At 41.5% G+C, this 9573-nt stretch overlaps 1 protein-coding gene across 1 annotated transcript in view; it reads left to right on the plus strand.

Moving 5' to 3' along the window:
* The window catches only part of LOC126176447 (dynein axonemal assembly factor 4-like), a 118946-nt gene extending 112156 nt beyond the window's left edge, over positions 1-6790 (plus strand). The window contains exon 7 of the mRNA XM_049923603.1: positions 6560-6790. Within this exon, the coding sequence (XP_049779560.1) occupies positions 6560-6790 (231 nt within the window). The remainder of the gene's footprint in view (positions 1-6559) is intronic.
* Positions 6791-9573: the final 2783 nt, after the last annotated feature.

A 9573-nucleotide genomic window follows, 5' to 3' on the forward strand; every position in this document is an offset into this window, starting at 1 on the left:
AACCTGACAACAGCTTTCGCATCCCGCAACTACCCTCCCGACCTGGTACAAAAGCAAATAACCAGAGCCACTTCCTCATCCTCTCAAACCCAGAACCTCCCACAGAAGAACCACAAAAGTGCCCCACTTGTGACAGGATACTTTCCGGGACTGGATCAGACTTTGAATGTGGCTCTCCAGCAGGGATACGACTTCCTCAAATCCTGCCCTGAAATGAGATCCATCCTTCATGAAATCCTCCCCACTCCACCAAGAGTGTCTTTCCGCCGTCCACCTAACCTTCGTAACCTCTTAGTTCATCCCTATGAAATCCCCAGACCACCTTCCCTACCCTCTGGCTCCTACCCTTGTAACCACCCCCGGTGTAAAACCTGTCCCATGCACCCTCCCACCACCACCTACTCCAGTCCTGTAACCCGGAAGGTGTACACAATCAAAGGCAGAGCCATGTGTGAAAGCACCCACATGATTTACCAACTGACCTGCCTACACTGTGAAGCTTTCTATGTGGGAATGACCAGCAACAAACTGTCCATTCACATGAATGGACACAGGCAGACAGTGTTTGTTGGTAATGATGATCACCCTGTGGCTAAACATGCCTTGGTGCTCGGCCAGCACATCTTGGCACAGTGTTACACCGTCCGGGTTATCTGGATACTTCCCACTAACACCAACCTATCAGAACTCCGGAGATGGGAACTTGCTCTTCAATATATCCTCTCTTCCCGTTATCCACCAGGCCTCAATCTCTGCTAATTTCAAGTTGCCGCCACTCATACCTCAGCTGTCATTCAACAACATCTTTGCCTCTGCACTTCCGCCTCGACTGACATCTCTGCCCAAACTCTTTGCCTCTGTATATGCCTGCTTGTGCTTGTATATGTGTGGATGGATATGTGTGTGTGTGTGCGAGTGTATACCCGTCCTTTTTTCCCCCTAAGGTAAGTCTTTCCGCTCCCGGGATTGGAATGACTCCTTACCCTCTCCCTTAAAACCCACATCCTTTCGTCTTTCCCTCTCCTTCCCTCTTTCCTGATGAGGCAACCGTTGGTTGCGAAAGCTAGAATTTTGTGTGTATGTTTGTGTTTGTTTGTGTGTGTATCGACGTGCCAGCGCTTTCGTTTGGTAAGTCACATCATCTTTGTTTTTAAATATATATATAAAAACAAAGATGATGTGACTTACCAAACGAAAGTGCTGGCAGGTCGATAGACACACAAACATACACACAAAATTCAAGCTTTCGCAACCAACGGTTGCTTCATCAGGAAAGAGGGAAGGAGAGGGAAAGACGAAAGGATGTGGGTTTTAAGGGAGAGGGTAAGGAGTCATTCCAATCCCGGGAGTGGAAAGACTTACCTTAGGCAGAAAAGACGACATGTATACACACACATATCCATCCACACATATACAGACACAAGCAGACATATGTAAAGGCAACGACCCCATTAAATTTTATTTACATTCCCTCCGCAAACATGCCTTCGCCCTAGTAAAAAAGGCCCAACCTCTTTGGCTTTACATATGTCTGCTTGTGTCTGTATATGTGTGGATGGATATGTGTGTGTGTGTGAGTGTATACCTGTCCTCTTTTCCCCCTAAGGTAAGTCTTTTCGCTCCCGGGATTGGAATGACTCCTTACCCTCTCCCTTAAAACCCATATCCTTTTGTCTTTCCCTCTCCTTCCCTCTTTCCTGATGAAGCAACCGTGGGTTGCGAAAGCTTGAAGTTTTGTGTGTGTGTTTGTGTGTTTTTTTGTTGTGTCTATCTACCAGCGCTTTCCCGTTTGGTAAGTCACATAATCTTTGTTTTTAATATATTTTTCCCATGTGGAATGTTTCTTTCTATTATACAGGGTGTTACAAAAAGGTACGGCCAAACTTTCAGGAACCATTCCTCACACACAAAGAAAGAAAATATGTTATGTGGACATGTGTCCGGAAACGCTTACTTTCCGTGTTGGAGCTCATTTTATTACTACTCTTAAAATCACATTAATCATGGAATGGAAACACACAGCAACAGAACGTACCAACGTGACTTCAAACACTTTGTTACAGGAAATGTTCAAAATGTCCTCCGTTAGCGAGGATACATGCATCCACCCTCCGTCGCATGGAATCCCAGATGCGCTGATGCAGCCCTGGAGAATGGTGTATTGTATCACAGGCGTCCACAATACAAGCAAGAAGAGTCTCTACATTTGGTACCGGGGTTGCGTAGACAAGAGCTTTCAAATGCCCCCGTAAATGAAAGTGAAGGGTGTTGAGGTCAGGAGAGCGTGGAGGCTATGGAATTGGTCCACCTCTACCAATCCATCGGTCACCGAATCTGTTGTTGAGAAGCGTACGAACACTTCGACTGAAATGTGCAGGAGCTCCATCGTGCATGAACCACATGTTGTGTCGTACTTGCAAAGGCACATGTTCTAGCAGCACAGGTAGAGTACCCCATATGAAATCATGGTGGTGAATCGAGGAAGTACAGTACAAACTGACGAAACTAAAATGAGCACTAACATGTAAATTAAGTGTTTCCGGACACATGTCCACATAACATCTTTTCTTTATTTGTGTGTGAGGAATGTTTCCTGAAAGTTTGGCCATACCTTTTTGTAACACCCTGTATATATAAGAACCACAAAAGTGCCCCACTTGTGACAGGATACTTTCCGGGACTGGATCAGACTCTGTATGTGGCTCTCCAGCAGGGATACGACTTCCTCAAATCCTGCCCTGAAATGAGATCCATCCTTCATGAAATCCTCCCCACTCCACCAAGAGTGTCTTTCTGCCGTCCACCTAATCTTTGTAACCTCTTGGTTCATCCCTATGAAATCCCCAAACCACCTTCCCTACCCTCTGGCTCCTACCCTTGTAACCTTCCCGGTGTAAAACCTGTCCCATGCACCCTCCCACCACCACCTACTCCAATCCTGTAACCCGGAAGGTGTACATGATCAAAGGCAGAGCCACGTGTGAAAGCACCTACGTGATTTACCAACTAACCTGCCTACACTGTGAAGCTTTCTATGTGGGAATGACCAGCAAAAAACTGTCCATTCGCATGAATGGACACAGGCAAACAGTGTTTGTTGGTAATGAGGATCACCCTGTGGCTAAACATGCCTTGGTGCACGGCCAGCACATCTTGGCACAGTGTTACACCGTCCGGGTTATCTGGATACTTCCCACTAACACCAACCTGTCAGAACTCCGGAGATGGGAACTTGCCCTTCAATATATCCTCTCTTCCCGTTACCCACCAGGCCTGAACCTCCACTAATTTCAAGTTGCCGCCGCTCATATCTCACCTGTCATTCAACAACATCTTTGTCTCTGTACTTCTGCCTTGACTGACATCTCTGCCCAAACTCTTTGCCTTTACAATGTCTGCTTGTGTCTGTATATGTGTGGATGGATATGTGTGTGTGTACAAGTGTATACCTGTCCTTCTCTCCCCCTAAGATAAGTCTTTCCACTCCCAGGTTTGGAATGACTCCGTACCCTCTCCCTTAAAACCCACATCCTTTCGTCTCTCCCTCTCCTTCCCTCTTTCCTGATGAAGCAACCGTTGGTTGCGAAAGCTTGAATTTTGTGTGTATGTTTGTGTTTGTTTGTGTGTCTATCAGCCTGCCAGTGCTTTCGTTTGGTAAGTCACATCATCTTTGTTTTTAGATATATTTTTCCCACGTGGAATGTTTCCATATATATATATATATATATATATATATATATATATATATGTGTCTGCTTGTGTCTGTATATGTGTGGATGGATATGTGTGTGTGTGTGCGAGTGTATACCCGTCCTTTTTTCCCCATAAGGTAAGTCTTTCCGCTCCCGGGACTGGAATGACTCCTTACCCTCTCCCTTAAAACCCACATCCTTTCGTCTTTCCCTCTCCTTCCCTCTTTCCTGATGAGGCAACAGTTTGTTGCGAAAGCTTGAATTTTGTGTGTATGTTTGTGTTCGTTTGTGTGTCTGTCGACCTGCCAGCACTTTCATTTGGTAAGTCACATCATCTTTGTTTTTAGGTATATATATATATATATATATATATATATATATATATATATATATATATATATATATATATATATATTTAAAAAGAAAGATGATGAGACTTACCAAACAAAAGCGCTGGCAGGTCGGTAGACACACAGACAAACACAAACATACACACAAAATCTAGCTTTCGCAACCAATGGTTGCCTCGTCAGGAAAGAGGGAAGGAGAGGGAAAGACACAAGGATTTGGGTTTTAAGGGAGAGGGTAAGGAGTCATTCCAATCCCGGGAGCGGAAAGACTTACCTTAGGGGGAAAAAAGGAGGGAAAAAAGGACAGGTATACACTCGCACACACACACATATCCATCCTCATATACACAGACACAAGCAGACATTTGTAAAGGCCTTTACAAATGTCTGCTTGTGTCTGTGTATATGAGGATGGATATGTGTGTGTGTGCGAGTGTATACCTGTCCTTTTTTCCCTCCTTTTTTCCCCCTAAGGTAAGTCTTTCCGCTCCCGGGATTGGAATGACTCCTTACCCTCTCCCTTAAAACCCAAATCCTTGTGTCTTTCCCTCTCCTTCCCTCTTTCCTGACGAGGCAACCATTGGTTGCGAAAGCTAGATTTTGTGTGTATGTTTGTGTTTGTCTGTGTGTCTACCGACCTGCCAGCGCTTTTGTTTGGTAAGTCTCATCATCTTTCTTTGTAAATATATTTTTCCCACGTGGAACGTTTCCCTCTATTATATATATATATATATATATATATATATATATATATATATATATATATAGAGGGAAACATTCCACGTGGGAAAAATATATTTAAAAAGAAAGATGATGAGACTTACCAAACAAAAGCGCTGGCAGGTCGATAGACACACAAACAAACACAAACATACACACAAAATTCTAGCTTTCGCAACCAACGGTTGCCTCGTCAGGAAAGAGGGAAGGAGAAGGAAAGACAAAAGGATATGGGTTTTAAGGGAGAGGGTAAGGAGTCATTCCAATCCCGGGAGCGGAAAGACTTACCTTAGGGGGAAAAAAGGACAGGTATACACTCGCACACACACACATATCCATCCACACATCTGTGTATGTGTGGATGGATATGTGTGTGTGTGCGAGTGTATACCTGTCCTTTTTTCCCCCTAAGGTAAGTCTTTCCGCTCCCGGGATTGGAATGACTCCTTACCTTCTCCCTTAAAACCCATATCCTTTTGTCTTTCCTTCTCCTTCCCTCTTTCCTGACGAGGCAACCGTTGGTTGCAAAAGCTAGAATTTTGTGTGTATGTTTGTGTTTGTTTGTGTGTCTATCGACCTGCCAGCGCTTTTGTTTGGTAAGTCTCATCATCTTTCTTTTTAAATATATATATATATATATATATATATATATATATATATATATATATATATATATATATATATATATATATATATGGCACTTACATTTGTTACATATTGGCTTCATATAACAGATATTGATATTCATAAAACGTGTGACTGTGCCTTTCTTCACTTCCTGGAATGAAGGATATTCTGTTGAAAATTCTGCTGGCTCAACTTTTGCAGTGTCCTAGCCATTCCTAAGCCACTTCTGTTTCCTGCACCCTTTCATCATTTCACTGTAGTTGATCCACATACAAGACCAATTTTTTTACAAACTGCGCTGCAAATACTGTGCTGCCATCTATGTGATTATGGCACTTAACTACCTGTCTACTAGCTTGAAAAGCCAATAACAGCAAAATGAAGCACTTGGTCAGTGAATACATTGCACACAGTAGCACCCGTACCATCAGAATTTTCCCCCAGTCCAATTTTCTCTGAACTGCACTGGTAGAAACAGTCCCTCCAGTGCATCATCAATTTCTCCAATCCCCTTACCACACTCTGCACTACCGCCTACCCTGTGCCACAACATTTCCACTCACTTATTTCTTGTGACTATTAACAAAATGTATCCACATTTTGCATTGCATATGAATGTTAACTATCTTTACTCTCCTACCTCCCAGTAATTCCCAACGCATCCTTGTTTCACATGACTACCCTGCCTCTGAGCTGGCATGTTTTGCTCTCCTTCAACACCTATCTGCAAAATCAGCCACACACAAACAGTAAGTATTATCAGGGTAGGTAGTTATATGCTGCAGGGCACAGTATTGTACTCTGAAATTACTTTTTATTGCAAAATTGATGACTGTATATAGTGCTGTATTAGAAGAATAATGATAAGTACTCCAGTGAATGTGTTTGTACTAGTGGATTTACAAACGTACACTGATAGTTCAGCTAATGGCAGAAATTTTTTGTAAGCTATGGACATTCTGCGATGCCAGGAATTTTTAGTATTGCTGTATACTATGAGATGCATTAATGTAATTTTATTAGATTTTCTTGTTTGTAACGTAGGTTACTTGTACATATTTTCTGAAGTGGAAAGTGCATTTGTGAATATAAGGTAAAAAAAGCTTAACTTTACTCTCATTTACAATATATAATTAATTCTGGTATATTTTTAATTCTTCATCATTTTAGGCCCTTGAACTCCTCACACCACATGTGTCCATGAATGCAGAAGCACGAGCTTGCTGCCATGCTCGAAGAGCAGCAGCTTTATGTCGCCTTGGGCTGCTCCCACAGGGATTGGCTGACCTAGAGGCTGCGTTACAACTGCAACCAGAAAATGAAAAACTGTGGAATGATATGAAACTTGTGAAGAAAGCAATTGAATCTCAGACACAAGAGACATCTTCAGATGATGATTAATCATAATGTCCACAACACTGATCACATTAGAGATGATTATGCTATGTTTTTAAGGTTAGTTGCTTTATGGAGACTTAATCCTGAATTAAACCTGATAAGTATTAATTTGCAATAGTACAATACCATATTAAAAATGGGGGCACAAAGCAACATAAAGGATAACTGAAGTTAATTTTTGTGATAGGGAAATTGTTAATTTAGCAGGTGGCAATAGGTACTAATGAAGCAAATTCTGATATACTGACTAGCTTTCGATATCAAACATTTCCTCATCTAGTAAGAAAACAGTTGGAGGAACAAGTCAATCCAGGGGGTAAAGAAACTCACTCACCTTAAAAGAAACACACCAGTTCAAAGTGGAAATCAGTGATGAAATCTTAGCAGCAGATAAGATTTTGAAACTTGAGTAATTAAAACTGTAGAGAGGACTGTGAGTCAAGTCAAGTATGAGAGAACGACAGATTAAAATAAAACAATACACAAGACAATAATGGACAACGATGTAAAGAAAGGAAAGAATAATCAAATGCTGAATAAGTGGTATGCAAGAGATAAAAGAAAAAAAAATAAAGCTGAGCAGAGAATCAGAGGATACATTTTAATATAGCACATGCCTAGATACCATAATCCTGCAGGACTGTCACACCATGCAGATTTAGCCTTTCTTCGGTCACTGTACATCATTTAAGATGACTGCCAGGATGGTTTCTTTGAAATAAGGTGGCTGATTTCCTGCCCGATCATCATGCAATTTGAATGTGTTCTCCATCTCTAAATGACCACATTACCAATTAGATTAAATCTTAATCTTCCTCCTGGCCTCTTCCCCTCTATTTTCAGTATGTCCTATTTTTCTGACTTGTCGAGAGTCACTTCCATATTTCTCATACTTCAGTAAGTAAAGCTATTGTCAGTCCAAAGATTATTTTGAATACCACTATGCTTTATTAGTCATGGTCCTGTTGGAGGTAATGTACAGTTGCCTTCTTCCAACCTTTGAACTGGTTTACCCATCCAGTTACAGGGGTATGTACAGTTTAATGTGGATTCCGAACCATGGTGCAACTTGGCATTTTTCACATCAGAAAACATTTCCAGATGTAAAAGAAGTGATAAGTGACAGATAAAAGTCCTAGGATTGACCAGCAATCAAACCTAAGACCTTTCGGTCTGTAGTCAGCACTTTATTACTCAACTGTTTAGCCACACTCATATTTCAGCCAATTTAATTTGGTCATCATTCCAGTAATGCTATACTTCAGCAATTTCTATTACCATATTTTATCTCTCTTCATTATTTAAAATTCTCCTTCCTCTTCCCTTCTTAGAGAAGGTTTGCTCTAAAAGCTTGAGTTGCATACATATATGATCTGCTTCCTTCATTGTAATGGTAAGTTTCAGGAGAATTTATGGTTTTTCCTGTGTTCATAATTTCCTTAAAACCACTGCCTCTAATGGAGGTACGATTTACTGTCTCATCGTCATAGAGGTGTCATAATAGCATAGTATGGCATAACCATAGGAAAGAATTAGCCCCAACCATGTTTGTAGAAGTGCCTCATATTCAATAAATTCTTAAAAAAGGTAAATTAAGGTGACTGAATGGAATATTATCCCTACCTCTTCAAAGTGAATGTCATAATGAGTGGAAAAAAAAGTTGAACTAGACCATTTTAAAAGCTAATTTTGGGGCAGAGAACAACAGTCTGAAACTTTTATTTACTTGAACATATTAGCAGTCAGAAACTAAAAATGACTGCTTGCCACCAATCAGTGCACACATATCCCATTCACTTTTAATTTTCTTAATTAAATTTGCTTTAGCGACAGCAGTGAAAACTCCATTGTGAACTGAGTGTTAGCGTGGAAGTTGTCACATGTTTTATCAAGTCACCATGTCATTGCCCATGAAGCCTGCTAACAAAACCTTTGGCCACATATCTATATCATACCACAGATTTGGAAGGTGGAATCTCCTGCATGCAGGATTGTACTGCCATGTCACATACTTTGAGTGAGGAAATTGAGTTGTTTGCAGCAAGATTACAGTCCACAAGGACAGCACAACAACAAGCATCTGGAGCCCCACAGACTGTCAACATGGTGACCATTGTTGTGATTTTCCTTGAAGCGACAACTGAGAGAGGTGTGCCAACAATGGTGCACCCAGTGACAGCACTGGGCACGGGAGTGGCACCATGTCCCAGCTCAGTGTGCAGCATCACAATGAATAGATCCGTGTGTGGAGGGGAGGGTCTGAGGAGAATGAGCATTACTAGATTGCATTTGTCTTCAACATATGGACTCAGCATCTGGCTTGATATGATGGGGCACCATTAAGATATACAGCACCATCACCTCAGGTTACCATGGTCGGTACTTTGGACAGTAGGTGTTAAACATTTCTGACATATTGAGCTCGGTCTTTTAGGTGTCATGTCTTTGAGGTCTGTGTATTGTTACCATTCACCAAGGTAATGTGGGACCTCATGTTGTGTGTGCCATCCTAACCTACTTTGATACACAGGTTGTCTGATTGTTGCCCTTGCCAGCCATTCTCCAGATCTCTTACCTACTGTTAACTTATGGTTATGGGTTGCTAAAACGGTCCTCACATGGGATGAGGCAGCTTACAGTACACAGTACAAACTGGTTAATGTGATTCACACACTTCAGCAGTTGTTGTTGGCTTTATTTGTCTCACAAGCCACAGTTTCCGTCAAAACTGGGCAAGCATATAATAACTACATTAACTCTGTCAGCAATTTTTGAAGAAGAGCAGA

The sequence above is a fragment of the Schistocerca cancellata genome, chromosome 3 (genome assembly GCF_023864275.1).
Source record: "Schistocerca cancellata isolate TAMUIC-IGC-003103 chromosome 3, iqSchCanc2.1, whole genome shotgun sequence".
NCBI classification, from domain to species: Eukaryota; Metazoa; Arthropoda; class Insecta; order Orthoptera; family Acrididae; genus Schistocerca; species Schistocerca cancellata.